The 20,137-nt window shown below is 44.1% G+C and overlaps 2 protein-coding genes across 5 annotated transcripts; both read right to left on the reverse strand.

Moving 5' to 3' along the window:
- Nucleotides 1–639: 639 nt before the first annotated feature.
- On the reverse strand, nucleotides 640–5,807 carry TLR2 (toll like receptor 2). The gene is made up of 2 exons (XM_034065045.1): nucleotides 5,746–5,807; nucleotides 640–3,757 (listed from the first exon to the last, which is right to left on the reverse strand). Exon 2 carries the CDS (start codon nucleotides 3,747–3,749, stop codon nucleotides 1,398–1,400), a length of 2,352 nt encoding a protein of 783 aa, XP_033920936.1. The 5' UTR covers nucleotides 3,750–3,757; nucleotides 5,746–5,807; the 3' UTR covers nucleotides 640–1,397.
- Nucleotides 5,808–8,932: 3,125 nt separating this feature from the next.
- Nucleotides 8,933–17,153, reverse strand: LOC101878911 (toll-like receptor 2 type-2). 4 transcript variants are annotated; one of them, XM_034065004.1, is made up of 4 exons: nucleotides 16,988–17,153; nucleotides 16,639–16,795; nucleotides 13,446–13,522; nucleotides 8,933–11,683 (listed from the first exon to the last, which is right to left on the reverse strand). In XM_034065004.1, the coding sequence occupies exons 3-4, from the start codon at nucleotides 13,457–13,459 to the stop codon at nucleotides 9,301–9,303; spliced, it is 2,397 nt and encodes a 798-aa protein (XP_033920895.1). In that variant the 5' UTR covers nucleotides 13,460–13,522; nucleotides 16,639–16,795; nucleotides 16,988–17,153; the 3' UTR covers nucleotides 8,933–9,300. The 4 variants fall into 4 exon arrangements, with proteins under 4 accessions (XP_033920895.1, XP_033920892.1, XP_033920893.1 ...); XM_034065001.1 differs by having other exon boundaries at nucleotides 16,639–16,916; XM_034065002.1 differs by having other exon boundaries at nucleotides 16,639–17,153.
- Between the last annotated feature and the right edge of the window lie 2,984 nt (nucleotides 17,154–20,137).

A 20,137-nucleotide genomic window follows, 5' to 3' on the forward strand; every position in this document is an offset into this window, starting at 1 on the left:
TAAAGAGATACAAGAGGTAGGAAACACCATTTTCATGCCTGTACTAATGCTGCCAATCAGAGAAAGAAATAACGGTGTTAGATTGAAAGACTACATACATATTAGTGTTTTCCATATTCTAGATGAGAATAGCTTAAACTCCATTTGAAAAAGTCAGAAGAGTATTTGGACCCTACTCAAAACACCTGTTACCACATATGTACAACAGAACTAGAGAGAAATCATCCTCCATAGGCATCTTTCATCAGGAAAGTTGTCTGCATGGAACATATATGCTACAACAACCAAAACCACAGTGTGAAAGTGCATTTTTACAATAAGCCTTGCAGACATGATACTCTGGATATCTGGATATTTAACTCACAGCGATTGTGAAATGCTGCTGAGAATCAGTCCTTAGATCCACAAACTGGTAGAGCTAGGACAAAAGCCTGTGCTGCATAAATTGACATTTATTGCATTTGATTATAAGTGATTTGCACAAAGAATGCAGAAAACCCCTTGGTTAGGCAGGCTCTCTTGGAAAACTTTTACAAAGATAAAGATATATAAACTACATAGCTGGATACATAAACAACTTTTCATTATTAAATATTTAAATGAAATAGCTTTTGCTAACACTGTTGATTAACACGTGTAAACTATTGTCATGTTTTAACCCCAGAAGGCAGCTGAACACCACACAAATGCTTGCTTACTTCCCCTACAGTGGAATAGGGCAGAGAAATAAGTAGGGTAAAAGTGAGAAAACTCATAGGTTGAGATAAAGACAATTCAGTTGGTAAGTTAAAAGCTTCATGCAAGAAAAGCAAACCAAGGAATTTGTTCACCGCTTCCTGCCAGCAGGTAGATGTTTAGCCTTTTCCAAGAAAACAGGGGCACCATCAAACTTAACAGTTACTTGGGAAGACAAACACCTGAACTCCAAAGGTCCTCCCTTCTTCCTTTTTTCCCATAACTTTTACTGCCAAGCATGACATTATATGGGATCAGACCTGGGATCTGCAGTCCCACCTGTGTCCCCTCCCAGCACCATGCACCTCCAGCCAACCCACTAACAAGACAGACTGAAAACAGAAAAGGCCTTGATGCTGTGCAAGATCTCTTCAGCAATAACTAAAACATCACTCTATAATCATCACTGATTTTGTCACAAATCCAAACCACAACAACAAAGGAGAAACTACAAGGAATATTAACTCTGTTCCAGACCAGACCAGTACAAAAATCCATAGCCACAGCTACAATAAACAAGTAATGTACAAGGATACAAAAAGAAAGTAATACAATTTACAGTAGCTCAGCCCTCTATTCTCAAATTATAGATAGGTGATAAGATCAAAAGGGAAACAAATCCAAAGTATATTTACTACCTAATTATTCTTTAATGTCACTCTCTAGGATTTTAGAGCTATTTTCAAATTAAACCAAAACATCGCTTGTTGCTCTTCTTCAAGAGGCCACTCCAGGTAGGTCTTGGTGTTCATGATCTTCCGCAGCTTGCAGAACCTCTTGGGTATCGCTTGACTCTGGATGGGCTCCAGAAGGATGAGAATCGCTGCATCGTTGTTCTCATCAAAGAGGCGGAAGTGCGAGAAGTCCAGCTCGTATTTGCACCACTCGCTCTGCACAAAGTGCTCGGACAGCACAAAGAGCGTTTTGTGGCTCTTCTCGATGGAGTCGATGATGTTGTCCACAATCCACTTCCCAGGCACAAAGTCCCGCTTGTGGAGGCAGAGCCGAAAGGGGGGACAGGCCTGCTCCAGCTCCCGCACCATGACGTTCTCCACCCAGTCCGAGTCATTCTCGCTGTAGGAGACAAAAGCATCGTAGCAGAGGTCCTTTGGGGGAGCTCGCCTGGGCTTGCGCTTGGCTTGCAGCCATGCCCAGGTCATTCTCAGGTACCAGACCATGTGGTACTTGTAGCCGACAGCCACGAGGGAGAGAATGGCCAGGAACACCAGGGTGCAGATCAACGACACAATGAGGGACCGGTGGCACTCCATCAGCGAGAGGTGCACGGCTCCAACCTGAGCCCCTCTCACTGCCAGGGGAGAGTCACACACGTACTTGTCTGGCCACCCCACCAGCACCTGTGCCAGTCCTGCCTGGTGGTGGATGAAGGAGAGGAACTCACAGGAGCAGATGAAGTTGTTGTTGCTGGCATCCAGCAGCTCCATGTGCTTGAAGGACTCGAGCTCTGCCTTGGAGAAACTGTTGAGCTTGTTTCTTCTGACTGACATGGCCACTAAGTTAGGGATGGGTGCTGCATCAGGCAAGGTCTTCAGCTGGTTTCTGGTAAGGTATAGCTCTTTCAGAAACGGGAGCTGCAGTCCAAACTCCTTCAGGTTGTTCGCACTAACATCCAACACTTCCAGCGTTGGGGGAATGCAAGTCGTTACCTTAAGAATTTGAGTTCTGGAGAGGTTTAAATATTTCAGTGTCTTTGGCCATTCACACACATCTGGAATATCGCCAAAATTATTTTGGCTAATGTCTAGGAGAACTAGGTGTTTCAGATGAGACAAACTTTTACCTGTCATTCCTAGGTCACTCAGTGAGTTCTGACTTAAATTTAGAGTTTGAAGTGACGGCCAACCACCCTGACAGGCTGAGTGCTCCAAACTCTGGTCTCCAAGCAAATTTGAACTAAGGTCAAGATACTCTAATGATCGAAGATGTTGTGAAAGCCTGCATGGTACCAAAAAGACCTTGGTGTTTTCAACAGTGACTTTGGTAAGAAGGCTTACTAGACCTTCCACATTCTGAAGATCTGTAAACAAATAGAATTGCTCTATAGATAATTTCTCTATTGTCAGAATTTTAACAGTCTGAGATTGATTTACATGAATTTGCATTTTCCATCGTCCAGTTCCCACCAGTCTACAGTTTATAAACTCAACCTCCTCTAATTTTGGCATGTCTGCTACAATGCTGATAATCTCAGGAACAGTGGCATCTGTTATTAAGGTCTCTTTGAAGGAAATTTTGTTTGCAAAGGAGCTAGACATGATTCTCAATTGTTGTGTTTCAGCAGGCTCGTTGAGGTCAATTTTTCTCACTTCTAACCAAGTGACAGAGTACAGAAGGTCCCTCACAATTGCTGAGACTATGCTAATATTTCTTATGTTTATGATCATGTGATTTATCCTCCTAATCAGCTCCAAACTTCCTGGCTCGTACTGGCTGAGGTTGCCACCATCGATCCACAGCTTGTCAAGAAGGACAACGCCCTCAAAGTTCCCTTGCCTTATTGTGGAGAACCAGGGGTTGCCCAGGTGGAGAGAGCTCAGGTTCATCAGGTTAGAAAACAGGGAGGTTTGGCCCAGGTCTCTGTAGGAGTTGCCTTGCAGGTGGAGGTGCTGGAGTGAAAAGAGGTGCCCAAACCACGCAGGGGACAAATGAGCCAAGCTGTTATTTGACAAGTCCAAGAGCTCCAGTTTCCCAAGGGAGCGGAACGAATCCTCATCTATTGAGCTGATTTTGTTGGACTGCAGCAGCAGGGCTCTCAGGTTCACAGCCTGCCACAGGTCCTGGGATTGGATGTGCTTTATCCTGTTGTGGGCCAGGTTTAACACCGTGGTTTTGGCTGTGAGCCCAGGTGGAATGAAGTGCAAGCCCATGGAAGAGCAGTTGCAAATTTCAGTAGTGTCACAGGAAGGACAAGTCTGCTTCGTCTCTTGCTCTCTGGAGAAATTTACAACTAAGACGATGTAGATGGCCCATACTTGCCAGGTGTATGTAGTCATTATTTTGCCTTAAAATATAAAATACAGTCAGAGCAAATATAAGATGAATAGTTAGTTTTGAAGAATATATGTTTTGGATTTACCTAATCCATAGCCTTTACTGTTTTCTCCAGTTGATTCCACTATAAATATATTTAACACTGCTCAGAGATTAAACAGATTAATCAAAACCAGACATACTATACACAAATATTCCAGAATCATTTATCAAAAGCTACTTTCCTTGAATTTACTTTTTTTCCCCTGTGATTTCTAATTCCATGAATACTATCAAATAAATTAACAGCTGCACAAAACTTTAGCTGATTCACCTCAACATCTGAATAATTGTAACATTGCTACTAACCTGCTTTGCCTGTTTAGGATATTGTCCTCATACATCCCTCCTCAGCCCTGTCTTAGGCATTTTTCTTCTGAATTTGTGCGTATTATTTTGGACATACAATTTTTTACTAATTCTAATCCTGGATATGTTAAGAAGAGTCAGCATCTTGGTAGAGACAGTGACATTCGTATTTGATATTCATGTCACCTATATGTCTAATATCTATTCTGACAACAGGGAGAAGAGGCCTGCATATGCCTCAATCCCCTTCTTTATTTTATCTGCCTTAGGCTATTTTGTTTGTAAATGCCCTAGGAGCAGGGAGACAAATATTTGCCTGGATGTCTGCACAGGCCTTTATTATGTTGACAACAGTGCAATACTTGCTAATGAAACATAAGCTGGGAAAGCTGACCATTGTAGCTTACTGACTCTTAGCTCTTCCTTTTCACTGCCACAGACTTCTCCTCTGCCAGTGGCTTTTTCTCCTTTGGGTATTTGTGGCAGGCAGGAGGTCAGGCCAAGTCATGAGAAAGAGCCAGGGGCTTTTGGAGCCTCCTGCAGATCAGATCAGCTGGACTAGATCAGCTTTTTTCCAGCCCCAAAGCCTGTTCCTCATCTGGACTGAAATTATTCAAGGGAAGCTGCACAGCTGTGGATCCTGTGTCACTTCTCCTTCCTCTCAGAACCAGGCCTTTCATAGTGCTGATTTGACATGGCTTTTTGTGTTACAGATCTTGCTGCATATCCTGTCTGTCCTTACTCCTGGCGAGGTGACGGTAGTTCTTCTGTCTCTCTGAGGAGTTGGAAAAACAATTCTTGAAGCTTGAATAACCTTCAAAACCCTTATTACATACTGAATTATAACCCTTTTTTGTTTATGCTTTCCTGACATGGATCAAAGAGCACTTTTGAAGTTTTACTTTTTCCAGTGTGTGTCACAAATCCCTCTGTTTCAGTAGGTATCTTACTTAAGAGGGTGAAAAGAGTGAACTGACCCCAAAGAGGACAATGAACAGGTTCCCGAACATCACAGTGGGCTCTGTATAAGGTTAATCAGGTTAGATTAACTGAGAAATACTTTCTCTTTCAGTCATCACACTAATACTGTGCAAAGTCCTACTGTACTTTGAATTCATACTCTAATTTGCTGTACAATAGCTGACCCATGCAGACAAGTTCATATAGGCAAGTTCTTCTCTTCTAGTTGTATTATTTTTAGCCAGAGTTGCTTAAAATCATGCAGAAGGGGTAGAATTAGCTGAGATTGTTCAGGCATATGGGAGAGGAGGAAAAGTTGTGGATAATTTTTCCAGTCATTCCATCTCTTCCTACCTGCAGGACTATAAACATTTTGACCTCTTGTGTTATTTTCCTTTGATCTCGGTCTCTCTCTGATGTAGAGCTTTGGGTCTGGAAGGACACAATCCTCTCACCCATCTTTAGATGCCCATAGTTGAGCTGGTCAACCCCCATGTCCTCCAGAATCAATGAAGAGAAATAACTTTTAGGGGCAATTCACATCATGTCTCTTGGACACCCACACTAAGATGGGATGACCCCAAGAGAAATTACTCCGTCAACTTAAAATGGAGCACCAAAGGTTAGATACTTAGATATTTGTCCATGTGAATCCCACCAAAACAAACTGTGGTCTGTATTTACACTCACCTCTTGTACAGCTGAGACTTTTCTATGGGGCTTTTTTGGTCTTGCAGGTCTGGTTGGTTAATACAGTGCTGTAGGCCATAGGAGCAAAGCTGTGAGTAAGATGAGTTTCAAAAGCAACAAATTTAAGTGGCATTTTTCAAGTTGCCAACTAGAAGCTTACTGTTTGGAAAAGAAACAACCAGGCAACCTGATCAATCAAAATCTATCTATAGGTAGGTTATTTACAGATGGAAAATTAGCAGCACAGAAGGGAACTGGGCAGGCACCGAGAGGGAAGTATTTTCTTTCCCTTCTCATTAATGTCTAATAGTTCATCTTAAGACCCTGACTTAGAGAGTTTTTCAGGCTTCTCTGCACCCACTCAGAAATACAGTCCCAGTCCACAATACCATTGCCCTACCAAGAAATCACTGTTCCCTGTTGCACTGGGAGGAAAAAAAGCCACATAGAAACTGAAATGCAGCTAAAAATATGGAAACTTGCACAAATGCCTTTATGCTATAAGGCACTGTGATGAACTAGACATTCAAATTGTGTCTGAGTTATGGACAAATGATCTGAGCCACCAGACATGCTCAGGATTATCTTCGCTGGCCCAGGCAAGTAGAAGTATTTGAGGAAATATGCACATATACTTAAACAGAACCACGAGTGCCAACAAAATCAGGTTGTATAAATGCTAACAAATGCTAAAAGCTAATGTAACTGCTAAAATTAAGCATGCCAACACTGTGCAAATTGATTCTAGCATGGCGAGCGCTAGCAAGCTAAATGAGAGCTGGTAAATTTGAGCAATGCTATGGATTCTGCACTGTCACTAGCTGGTGAAGGGATTGATTCACAGGCAGACTTGGGAAAGCTGCTGCTTTCCACTTGACTGTGTGGATTTCACATATCCTAGCTATCACCCACAGCATTGCCTTAATCCTGTGTATGTGTATATACACACACATATATAAGCATGCCTCTTCTTGTTTTTGACACAGAGGGTATGCAACAGGGCAGTTAGGTGGGGAGACAGCTGATTCCACTGTCCTGAAGCCATTGTTCAATGAGCCCTTTCCTGGTTGAATTCCTAAACCAAACACAGTCCACCTTCACACCCAGCCTTCCCAGGGCAGCCAGTATCGACACACAAGTGGAACAACACCCAAAGCACATACAAGGCACCCTCTCACAAGGAAACTGAGCAAGAAAGGGGAGCTATCTCTCCCCTTTCCCAAAGAACATTGCTCCCATCAGCATGTCTCAGCTCTCCTGGCTCTCCTTCCTTTAGCTGCCTGCCTGCCACGCAGCCATGCCAGCTGCCTGGAATTGCATGTGTTAGCTCCACTTCTGCTGGCAGCCAGAAATCCCTCCCTCCCCTCCTGCAGGTGCTGGCCCCTGCCTGGCAGCCCCAATGTGGAGGAAGATGACTCAGTGGCAGAAATTATATAGCTTCTTTCCAGTGCTCCCTCCTTGTTTCTGCCCTGGCTCCACTCTCTTTCTGTGCGTCTCCAGCTTCCACCCACCTGCAAACTCACCTCTGTGCAGAAAAGATTCCCAAAGATGCCAGATCCAGCTCCAGTGACTGCATGCTGGTGAACCTATGTCGCATTTCATCCTCTCTTGTTCTGCACCCGGCTTCCTCCCACGCTGGTTTTTCCTTCCCACTTCACTGGTCAGCCTTGGCAATGTAAGCAAGGGAATTCCCACATGGGGGTTCTGATTGACAGAAGAACAGTAATGCTATCAGTCCTTTTAAATGTGCTAACTCATAACAGTGAACTTATAGTAAGGGCATACTCTGTGAAAGCCAAGGCTTCTCTTACCTCTCTCTCTGACCCTCTCTTTGAAATGACTAGCAAGATGTGTTTTCCTCCTTACCTCTAGGCACACAAACTCCTAATCTATTTTATCAGTGCTCAGTGTTTGCTGTTATATCAGTTGCTCTTCACTTACCTGGAGTTCAGCCTGGACTAGCCCACAAGCTATTCTTCTCCAAGAGAGTGTACAGATCAATTCTTTCATAGCAGACTTCAGACTAACCCTAAGAATATCATTATAACAGGAAAGTAGAACTGAAAGTGGTGTTTGGAGGCTACATCCTGAGAAAACACCGTCTCATGTGTGTCTTTGCATATAACATACACACAGGAGTGGGAATATATACATATGCATTAGCACATACACAGATACATATATATGTGAGCACGTACAACTTTTAGACATGTGGGTATAAGCAAATTTCCCCATTTTTCGAATACTCATCCTATATAGCAATGCTTTAGTATTTCAGTACAAAATAATTGTGTGTATAAAGTTAAATCAAGACTCATTTAGACTCTCCTGCACTTAAACTCTAGCAACACAAGCAAAGGGGAGCATGGAAGTGCCAAGTTAGAGAAACCCACATCTAACTTTATCCCCTAACAGACAGCTTCAGCTTTCTACAAAAACTTCTGACTCATGGCACACAGGGTGGCATCAGCTATCTTAATATAAACATCTGTATCTACCTGCTTGTAATTGGTGAAGAGCAATACTGTAGCTCCAGGAGATACCTCACACTGAAGTAGAAAGATAAACTACCTATCAGTGTGATTTTCTTCCCTGGTTATAAAGAAAGCTAAGTAGAGCTGTAAGGGGTGCTTGGCCAGTGATTACTTAAATATACTGTGCAAAGTAGAAGAGCAGAAAGAAGAAGTGAGCCAGTCTGCAACGCCATCTAGCCCACACATTTTAAGCACAGCCTTGAGGCCCACAGAGAGAGGGCTTCAGCTATTTCTGTGGGTCGGTGGAAGGGAACAACACAGTCACCATGAAAGCAGAAACAAGCATTCACAGGGAGAAAGAAGCCTGTGGAAAAACAAAACAACAGAAAAAAACCCAGCAAACCCCAGTGATTTTATGCCTATGGATTTCACCAGTCATGCAAGGTGCCAGGATGGTTCCTTCCCTCGTGTTGAGCAAATCCCAGTCTGTGCATGGCAGTACAGATGCTGATGTAACTAGCCAGACTAACAGACTTGTGAATTGAATTAAGTATTCAATACTGTCTTTTATAGTGTTGCACAGCAATGGTAGGGCTTCAGAGAGCTTATTTTCATGAAAGCCTAAGTTTTTTTTCAGAATTTAATTTTAATTGCTATGCTACGCATGGTGGCACTGAAAATAAACTAGAGGAGAAGAACAGACATGGAGAGTATTGAAACACTTGGCTTTTACTCTAATTTGTAAATTACAATAGTATTGTTAGGACCTAGTCAGGAACATGGCAACAGGAGGAAAAAGTACAGAAATACCATCTAAATGTATTTGTATAAACTTAAGTATATGGAGTCCAACAGGTCTTCCAAATATCATAGTCATTGGCAGGGATTTTGACAGATCAGCGTACTAAATCACTGTAAAGCCTAACGCAGGTCTTCCTCATTTAGAAAGACAATTATTTCTATATCCAACAAAGCCAGTTCTTCATAGGCAGGAAAACAGGAAGGAAAAATTTCTTAGCAAGAAGAAACACTGACATATATATTATGTGAAAGATGCCAAAATAGGGGCTGTTCACGTGTCCTACATCTTCAAGGCTCCTTTCAAATTTTCCCAAAACATCTCCTGCTGCTCCTCACCAGAAGGCCACTCCAGGTAGGTCTTGGTGTTCATGATCTTCCGCAGCTTGCAGAACCTCTTGGGTATCGCTTGACTCTGGATGGGCTCCAGAAGGATGAGAATCGCTGCATCGTTGTTCTCATCAAAGAGGCGGAAGTGCGAGAAGTCCAGCTCGTATTTGCACCACTCGCTCTGCACAAAGTGCTCGGACAGCACAAAGAGCGTTTTGTGGCTCTTCTCGATGGAGTCGATGATGTTGTCCACAATCCACTTCCCAGGCACAAAGTCCCGCTTGTGGAGGCAGAGCCGAAAGGGGGGACAGGCCTGCTCCAGCTCCCGCACCATGACGTTCTCCACCCAGTCCGAGTCATTCTCGCTGTAGGAGACAAAAGCATCGTAGCAGAGGTCCTTTGGGGGAGCTCGCCTGGGCTTGCGCTTGGCTTGCAGCCATGCCCAGGTCATTCTCAGGTACCAGACCATGTGGTACTTGTAGCCGACAGCCACGAGGGAGAGAATGGCCAGGAACACCAGGGTGCAGATCAACGACACAATGAGGGACCGGTGGCACTCCATCAGCGAGAGGTGCACGGCTCCAACCTGAGCCCCTCTCACTGCCAGGGGAGAGTCACACACGTACTTGTCTGGCCACCCCACCAGCACCTGTGCCAGTCCTGCCTGGTGGTGGATGAAGGAGAGGAACTCACAGGAGCAGATGAAGTTGTTGTTGCTGGCATCCAGCAGCTCCATGTGCTTGAAGGACTCGAGCTCTGCCTTGGAGAAACTGTTGAGCTTGTTTCTTCTGACTGACATGGCCACTAAGTTAGGGATGGGTGCTGCATCAGGCAAGGTCTTCAGCTGGTTTCTGGTAAGGTATAGCTCTTTCAGAAACGGGAGCTGCAGTCCAAACTCCTTCAGGTTGTTCGCACTAACATCCAACACTTCCAGCGTTGGGGGAATGCAAGTCGTTACCTTAAGAATTTGAGTTCTGGAGAGGTTTAAATATTTCAGTGTCTTTGGCCATTCACACACATCTGGAATATCGCCAAAATTATTTTGGCTAATGTCTAGGAGAACTAGGTGTTTCAGATGAGACAAACTTTTACCTGTCATTCCTAAGTCACTCAGTGAGTTTTTACTTAAATTTAGAGTTTGTAGTAAGGGCAAACTACCCCGACATGCCGAATGCTTCAAACTCTGGTCTCCAAGCAAGTTTGAACTAAGGTCAAGATACTCTAATGATCGAAGATGTTGTGAAAGCCTGCATGGTACCAAAAAGACCTTGGTGTTTTCAACAGTGACTTTGGTAAGAAGGCTTACTAGACCTTCCACATTCTGAAGATCTGTAAACAAATAGAATTCCTCTATATATAATTTCTCTATTGTCATAACTTTAATAGTCTTTGACTGATTTACATGAATTTGCATTTTCCATCGTCCAGTTCCCACCAGTCTACAGTTTATAAACTCAACCTCCTCTAATTTTGGCATGTCTGCTACAATGCTGACAGTCTCAGGAACAGTGGCATCTGTTATTAAGATCTCTTTGAAGGAAATTTTGTTTGCAAAGGAGCTAGACATGATTCTCAATTGTTGTGTTTCAGCAGGCTCGTTGAGGTCAATTTTTCTCACTTCTAACCAAGTGACAGAGTACAGAAGGTCCCTCACAATTGCTGAGACTATGCTAATATTTCTTATGTTTATGATCATGTGATTTATCCTCCTAATCAGCTCCAAACTTCCTGGCTCGTACTGGCTGAGGTTGCCACCATCGATCCACAGCTTGTCAAGAAGGACAACGCCCTCAAAGTTCCCTTGCCTTATTGTGGAGAACCAGGGGTTGCCCAGGTGGAGAGAGCTCAGGTTCATCAGGTTAGAAAACAGGGAGGTTTGGCCCAGGTCTCTGTAGGAGTTGCCTTGCAGGTGGAGGTGCTGGAGTGAAAAGAGGTGCCCAAACCACGCAGGGGACAAATGAGCCAAGCTGTTATTTGACAAGTCCAAGAGCTCCAGTTTCCCAAGGGAGCGGAACGAATCCTCATCTATTGAGCTGATTTTGTTGGACTGCAGCAGCAGGGCTCTCAGGTTCACAGCCTGCCACAGGTCCTGGGATTGGATGTGCTTTATCCTGTTGTGGGCCAGGTTTAACACCGTGGTTTTGGCTGTGAGCCCAGGTGGAATGAAGTGCAAGCCCATGGAAGAGCAGTTGCAAATTTCAGTAGTGTCACAGGAAGGACAAGTCTGCTTCGTCTCTTGCTCTCTGGAGAAATTTACAACTAAGACGATGTAGATGGCCCATACTTGCCAGGTGTATGTAGCTCTTGATTTGTGTTTTGTTTGTCTGAACATATCACTGTAAGAAACAGAAAGGAGACAAGGTAGTGTCAGGTTTTAGTTTTGAACAGGAACTGAAACAATTATAAACTTGACATCTGTCTGACTCTCCTACTTCAGCCACTCAGCTCTGCAGACATGGTGTGCTACTCATCTTTGGGGTACAGTCATATCATGTCTCAGCAATCTTCAAGGACCATTCTTAATGTTCTGCCTTTTCTTAACTGCATTGGCTATGGTTCTCACCTCTGACATCTCTTGCATTGTGCTTCCCCTCAAGAATGAATTTATAGCTGGATCTTTCAACTCTAACAGGGGGTTAAATGTCCCCTAGTCCAGGACTAGGGAATCATCTGCACCTTCAGTAAACTTGCAGAAGACACCAAGTTGAATGGGAGTGTTGATCTGCTAGAGTGTAGGAAGGCTGTGCAGAGGGATCTGGACAGGCTGTATCAATGGTTTGTGGCAAACTGCATTTGGGTTAACAAGGCTCAGTGTCAGGTCCTGTACCTGGGTCATAACAACCCCATGCAAAGCTACAGGCTTGGTGAAGATTGGCTAGAAATCTGCCTGTTGGAAAAGTACAGGGGAGTGTAGGTCAACGGCTGGCTGAACATGAGCCAGCAGTGTGCCCAGGTGGCCAAGAAGGCCAAAAGCATCCTGGCCTGTGTCAGAAATAGAGTAGCCAGCAGAACTAGGAAAGTGATTGGCCCCCTGTACCTGGCATTTGTGAAGACCAGCACTACAAGAGACACATTGAAGTGCTGGAGCGGGTCCAGAGAAGGGCAATGGAACTGGTGAAGCATCTGGAGCACCAGACCTATGAGGAGCGGCTGAAGGAACTGGGGTTCTTTAGTCTGGAGAAAAGGAGGGTCAAGGGAGACTTTACTGCTCTCTACAACTACCTGAAAGGAGATTGTAGCAAGGTGGGTGTTGGTCTCTTCTCCCAAGCAGCAAGTGATGGGATGAGAGGAAATTACCTCGAGTTGCACCAGGGGAGGGGTATTGAGAAGAAAACATATTCACCAAAAGGGTGGTCAGGCAGTGGAACAGGCTGCCCAGGGAGGTGGTGGAATCACTGTCTCTGGAGGTATTTAAAAGACACGTAGACATGGCGTTTACAGACATGCTCTAGTAGCGGACTTGGCAGTGTTAGCTTAATGGTTGGACTTGATAATCTTAAACATCTTTTTCAGCCTAAATGATTCGGTGACTACGATTCTAAATGCTCGTAGCTTTTGTAGCATCAGCCTGCCCATATAGTATGGCTGCCTGGCAGGGAGAAGCCCAGACAGAAACATGTTCTTCCTTCTCGCCCCAAGTGTGCTGTGGCTTCCAATACTGCAGACTTCCCTGGAAGAGATTTTGAGGTCCTCTGCATAAAGTCTCACCAGCCTCAGGGCTTTCAAAAAGCAAAGTTGTTTGCTCCTGGCACACCCTCTTACACACTGTGTAAGCAATTTACGTTCTTTACTGGAAAGGCAGAGCATGCTGATATGCAACCAAACAAGTCTATCACCCTTTTCTGAAAATCAACACTGGTAATAGATGAGAATTGGATGTTACTGTCAACATATAAACAGTGGATGTAATTAGAAAAATACTGATTTTGATTTACAGAAGGGCTGTGTTTCCTGCCACAAGTGCCAGAGATCATTTTTGCATTAGCTACACCAGAAAATAAGTCACTTATTAAAGTTCACAAGCTGCTCTTAAACAGTTCCAGTACTGCAGACAAACAATACCCCCAAATCCTGAATAACCCTTGAGTAAATACTTACCTTGTGTACTGCATGATGTATTTCAGTTTTCTTGTGTGAGAATCATGTATTCTGGGATCCAAGTGATCTCCTCGCACCTGCAAGTACAACAAAAGCTGTAAACCCTTTGGCAGGTCTGATGCGATGACAGTCCTGGAGGAAAAAAATATTTCAGTGTGCTTCTCAAACAAAACTTTATGTTAACTATTTCCCAACATCCTCTAACTATTCAGCTTGTGAAGCACACGAGTCTACACAGCTTTTGCTTAATGATTGCTCTCCTAAGGAATCCATGGCTTCTGAAGAGTTTGACACTGTCCAGCATACAGGAAACTGTCCTTCAAACTCACATTTCAACTGCTTCTATCACTTCTGCTGACATGAAAATAAGCATAGATTGTGTTTGCACTCTCTTCTTCTCAATCTGAAATTCAGTGGCAGATCGCTCTCCTTTTGTTGGTCATCACCCACCTCTGGAAAGGCTGATGCAACCATTTTGCGTAAGTCATTCTTTCACAATCACTTCCTCCAGCATTAAGTGCAGAAATAGTTCCTAGGCAGAACTGCATTCACCTCCCTGTATCTCTGCTTTTGAGACTTATTATTTGGTATGCACTGGGAGGTTATTAACTATAATGAGCAACAGAACATTTGAGAACAGCAAAGTTATTTTGTTGTGTAGGTTCCATAAAATGTTATCAATAAATAAATTGATATATGTATTAATTTGATAAAAATTTGGAGTCAAATTGTTCAGTCAAAGTCAGTGCTAGAAAAACATGTAGCATCATTTAATTTTCTAGGACATGAGCAGCCCTGTGTTATCAACAAATAGAAAATGTGTAAGAATGGGAATGATATTCTGTCTGAAAAAGAAAACAGTTTGAAGGAAAGTATCCACCTGTAAGCATCCAAATCGATTCTGAGAGAGGAGGTTTGATAATATTTTAGCCTGACTGAATGGGAACACATGGTTGGTCAAATGACCATAAAGGTGTAGGGAGTCTTTCTAGCAGCTCTGAAAGGGAAACCCATTCAATTCTCAAGGGTGCAGACAGAAGCTTGAGTACATCTCATAGCAACCTTCAGTCCCACTGAGTTGAAATTAGCATTGCACATTAGGTTAAGAACTTGACGCTTTCCAAACAAAAAAGAATTAAAAGACTGAAATACCTTTGTATTTTCTGTCTGCTACAGAGGATAGGTGATAATCATAACAACATCTTCAAATAGAGACAGAGCAGCTGTGGGACACAGCAGAGAAGGGAAATGGTCTTTTAGTGAAGGGGTATCACCAATTTCCCCAAAGCTACCGCTTCCCTATAGCACCTCCCAGTTCTTGGTCTGAAACAGGGAAGACTTTCAGCTTTCAAAATGTATAAAAATATTAATTCTGAGTTTTATGGGACTCATTCCTACATGCTTTTGTCATCAAAACTGCAACCCTTGATAAAGTTAAATATAGTTATATTTATGAAAACTTTTGAAGACCACATATGAGGACACATACTCCCCTAAATGTGAAATGGGCATGCTCTTCTATCTGCTGCAGCTTCACCACCATGCATTCATGGAGATTTGAGGTAGGCGCCAGCTATTTCTTCATAAGCGCCCACTTTCTCCTAGCATCCAAGCTCAACCCACTCTCATCATGCTTCTAAACTGGGCTGGGCTTCTGGTTTCTCTCAGAAAGAGAAGGCTGGAGCAACCCTACCCAAACTCCCATGCTGCAGTTCAGAAACTAAGCAGTTAATTTCAGTAAGCTGCTTCAAAAGCCAGGAAGCCAGGGTGGGTCTTCTGATGGTTTCCATCAGTAGGGAAAAAAGTCTACAAGCAACACATCTCTCTCTCTCTCTCTCTCATTCCAGGTCGATCTGTCAGGATTTATAAGGTTATCCAGAGACAAGAAGGTCTGAAGATGCTCAAGGTGGCTGGAAATGCCATCCACAAGCTGCCCCACACAGAAGAAACACCTGCCTCCCAGAGCATCAGCTGTCAGCCTGAACTCAAAACAACTTTTGAAATCAGAGAGTCTAAAGTAGGAGAAAGCTGATGTCTTTTAAGGTGATAACATCATCAATTTTCCTTTTCTCCAGAGTAAACACATGTTTAGCATTAAACAAAGTTGCACCTTGTGAGTGCTTTCTCTCAACCTTCAAGTTTATGCTATGGTTATCCTTCCTCCTTTGTTTAAGAAGAGGGCATGTGCCTTCACCTGTGCCAGTACATTCCTTTTTCCCACCTAGAGGGGCACAGAGCTGCAAAAAGCCTGTGTTTTCGTAACTTCAGGTGCTCCAAGCAGAGACAACACACTAGCCTTTGCCAACAGATAGATATGGCTGAGGCAGAACTCTGGCTATCAGTTTTGAAGGTCTTGTTTCCTGTTCATTTGATAGCAGCACAACAAGCACAGATTCCCTCTGTCAGCTCTTCCCTGATCCCCAGCTACAGCCTGCTCAGCCTCCTTGTTTCCCACAGCTCTGTGTCAGGTCCCTGAGTGCTGCCTGAGGGACAGGCTCCTGCCACAGCCCTTCTCCATTAGTAAACTGCTGCTGCTAAACAGGGCAGTGATCAGTGATGGAGGACTGCATGAGATGAGTGTTGATCAAAACAGATGTAGAAACAGAAATTCACTTATGTGGGATAGAACCCCACAGGGATGAACTTGTTTATCAAAAGCCACAAACCAGGTGGCAACACTGGTCCTCAGTCAGTCTGCCATCAGAGTTACAAGGATTATTTCACTGTTACATCCCCACTGCCTCTTCTTTCTGCATCTGTGTTGTGTTACTCAAGGAACGCAGCTTTGGGATCAGGCTCCAGCTGTTAGAGCCCTGAGCCCTCTTCCCTGTGCCAGCTAGAGGTACTGACTCCTCCATCTCCTGCTGCATCTGGGCACATCACACTCTTTAAAGCACTTCCCCTCCCCAATCCCACATGAGAGGATCCTTCAGCCTGCCCCCTCCCTTCCTTCCTTCTGTATGTCAGCATCCACACTCAGAATGCTTTTTGCTTTTCTGCTGAGAAAGGACAAGCAAGCAGTGCAGAGGGGGCACAACCCAGGTGACGCCCTGCCCCAGAACCCTGCCTTGAAGAAAAGGCAGAAGCAGTAGAATGGGGAGGGAGCTTACAAACACATTGGCCAGGCTGTGTTATGAGCAGAAACGCCTTCCAAGTATTTGCAAGCAGTGCAAAACTGCTTCCTGATACTTACCCCTCATAACCAGGATGTGTCAGCACGTCGGCTTGTCTGCAGTGGTGCCAGCTGGACTGAGTCAGGGGCACTCTTCTCCTAACCCCCAGGAAGCGGATGGCGAGGAAAAGTGGTCAAAGCTGTGCTTGCAGTCTTTGGAGCAGGAGGTGTAATACTTCTGTAATTAAAAGCAGAACGGCTTGGCATCCTTTCACGGTCCTGGAAGCAGAGCCTTGGCATGCATCATTGGTGCCTGCGCTTTAAGTTGACTTGCAGGGCTTCGACTATTCATCTTGAAACTACAACAAAAAGGAGCACTATAACAAAATGTAAACATTTTTAACTTTGTAGTGTTTGGTATCAGGCCTACCTGTCAGCAGCTCAGTATCCTGGTTACATCTTCAGACTGAAAGTTTAAATGCAAAGGAGCACATTCGCTTTATTTTTCTTCTGGGCTATTCTCACCCTACTGTTGTGGCAGAGCATGGAAGTGTTGTGTAAATGGTTACTCATTCAGCAGTGAGCCTTCGGGACTGCCTCTGCCAAAGAAGCAGGGCTGTGTTCTGTTTTTTTTATCATATCCTGTCTGAAAGCATTCAGTGGGAAAAACATGACGCTGATTTGCTGCCTTAACAGAGGAGCAAGCGAGCAGGCAAATTCGCAGGCTAAGGCAACGAAGCTTGTTCTAATAACACAGAAAGTTTTGTTTTTCTAGACCAGTTGCATCCGCATGACTCAACAAAAGACCTCATTTCTGGCAAAATAGTCCTGATGAGGTTTTGACTCCCAAGGAAGTTGCATCAACAGAAAGCAGTCTACATGCAAGGCAAAGCTGGACAACACAGTTCCTCTCTTTGTACTTTAGGTGAGTTGAAAACTCTATGTTTCTGAAGCAATGTTAGGATATTCCATGAATACACAGTTACAAAACAGTAAATGCTGTAGCAAGCTTTGGCACCCTGTTCTGAAGACCACTATGACAAACATGTAAACCCCCATTACCAGCACTGCTCGGAATTGTTGCTCTGGAACTCTGAAACAACTCATACAGAATGGGTCCCCCCAGCCATCACTGCTTACTCCCAGACCTGCATGGAGCTGGATGCCAGAGAAGCATACCTGGGTACCACTTAGTATTTTGAAGGACTTATTTTCTTTGCTCTACATCTTGTTGTGTCAGTTAGTTTGCTTTGCTGTATCACAAACTACATGACAGAGATCACGGGCTGCCCAGACAGCATTTGGAGACATAAAACCTCTTTGCAGTTTTTAAGAAAACAAGGTGCCATGCCTATTTCAGAACAAGGATTTTGCAGGTTTCCAGACAGAGCCACAACCACCCTCAGCTCTGGCCTCCCAGGAGGCAGCAAACCTGCTTGTGCTGAGATGGTGCCATCCCCCCAGTACATGCCCAGCTATCAGGGGCACTCTAGGTACCCTTGGGTTGGGTTCCTCAAGTGGGCTGCACTGTAAGGGGGTCAGGAAATGAGAGGAATGGGGTCTCTTACACTCATTGTTGGACAGCTTCTGCTTCATTTCTGCTAACCGGGAGAGAAAATACCCTGTCACAGCCCACCGGGTGCAAGCCATCACTGGCAGGCTGTTGTGAGGAAATTAGGGTTTAGCATCCCAGCGCTGGAATTTCCCAGAAGGAGGAAAACCAGCTTTGCTCAGCTCTGAGGAAAAGCTCCTTCAAAAGAGGCTGAGCAAAGGGACACGTGTGCCAGTGGGCTTCAGTGTGGGAAAGGTCCACCAAACCTTGTCCTGCCTCATTGAGAGGAATGCATGGACACATGTCTCTTGTCTAGGTCTAGTTAGTGCTGATAAAGTACTTGCTTTCTTTCTGGTTTTGCTGTTGTTGAGAGGGTGTCTTTTGTTGGTTCTTTTTTAATGGAAGGGAAACATTCCTGGGAATGGGACCAAGTCATTGCAGAACCAGACAGAGTTTGTTTCCTGAATGGAGGTGGAAAACACTGTGCTGTGGTGCAGAGATACATATTTAACTGCTTGTTGTACAAAAAAAACCAAGTAATTGTGTTTAAGAGCTGGGCAAGAATCTGAGCAGGAAATGAAGCAGATCATTATCATATGCCATAAAAATATCAAGATTTTTGTGTTTGTTCCAAGAAAGACAATGCCAGGATATGCTTTGCACAGGTAGCTCAGGCTTCGCATTCAGCTGCTGCCTCCTTCTGTCTCTGACGACATGAAATATTGCAGACATGACAGTGCATTTCAGAAACATAAAGCCAGTCCATTCTAAATCTTCATTTTTGGTTACTCAAGGCTTCAGAGCTTCTTTCTTCAGTGCAGGTACTTCTCTTGATTTACCACCTATCAAAGCTCCATATTTTTTTAAATAGGGAAAAATCTAATGAGTTAATTCCTAAGTTTTTTGCACTGGAAAAATTACATGTTTCATGAGTCTCTCGCAGGGATTATTTCTATTGTGTTCCTTTACAATTGTATAATTTTTTAAACCAACTTTTTAGGAGCTTGAATACAGCAGATCTGTAAACACCCATGAAAAAAACTGTTTTTACTAAAAGTTAAAATTCTGATCATAAAACAATGTCAGTATTTGAAAAGCATGCGTTGACTCTGACAGAGCCACCAAAACATCTTCAAATAATTAGATATTTCCAATATGTGACCATTCCCTGTCTTTCCAGACTTGAACATGATTGAAAACAGACATCCCAAGCTGATTTGCAAGTACACATTCAGCTATTTTAATCATTCCTCCTAAATTACCCTCAGATTGCGTTTTTTGCTCTTTTGTAAGTTTCCTTGAGTGTAGCAGTACCAGCTTAGGAATGATAGATTCAGAACAGACCATGTAACTCTTGTGCCTCTGCTGTAAGATACCTTTTTGTCCTTATTGCAATATCTGCAGAAAGTACACCCCCTATTAGGAGTCAACCACCAAAACAAGGTGCTTTCTACTGCTGTGAAATACCCACAGTTACAAACTTTGAACTTAATTCTTCTTTAACATATCACAGAATCCCAGACTGGTTTGGGTTGGAAGGGACCTGAAAGCTATCCAGTTCCAACCCCCCCTGCCATGGGCAGGGAAAACTTCCACTAGACTAGGTTGCTCCAAGCCCCATCCAACCTGGCCCTGAACACTGCCAGGGATGGGGCAACCACAGCTTCTCTCGGCAACCCATGTAGTGCCTCACCAACCTCACAGTGAAGAAATTCTTCAGAGTATTTAATCTAAATCTCCCCTCTGTCAGTTTAAACCCATTCCCCCTTGCCCTGTCACTCCATGCCCTTGTAAAAAGCCTCTCTCCAGATTTCTTGTAAGCCCCCTTTAGGCACTAGAAGCTGCTCTAAGGTCTCCCCAGAGCCTTCTCTTACCCAGACTGAACAAGCCCAACTCTCTCAGCCTGTCTTCATAGGAGAGGTGCTCCAGCCCTCGGATCACCTCTGGACTCACTCCAACAGGCCCATGTCCTTCAGATGCTGAGGCTCCCAGAACTGCACACAATACTCCAAGTGAGGTCTCACAAGA

This window comes from Melopsittacus undulatus, chromosome 7, assembly GCF_012275295.1.
Source record: "Melopsittacus undulatus isolate bMelUnd1 chromosome 7, bMelUnd1.mat.Z, whole genome shotgun sequence".
Classification (NCBI taxonomy): Eukaryota; Metazoa; Chordata; class Aves; order Psittaciformes; family Psittaculidae; genus Melopsittacus; species Melopsittacus undulatus.

Bases quoted from the DNA above. Each gene is read 5' to 3' on its own strand.
- TLR2 (XM_034065045.1), bottom strand. From the start codon at position 3,749: ATGACTACATACACCTGGCAAGTATGGGCCATCTACATCGTCTTAGTT.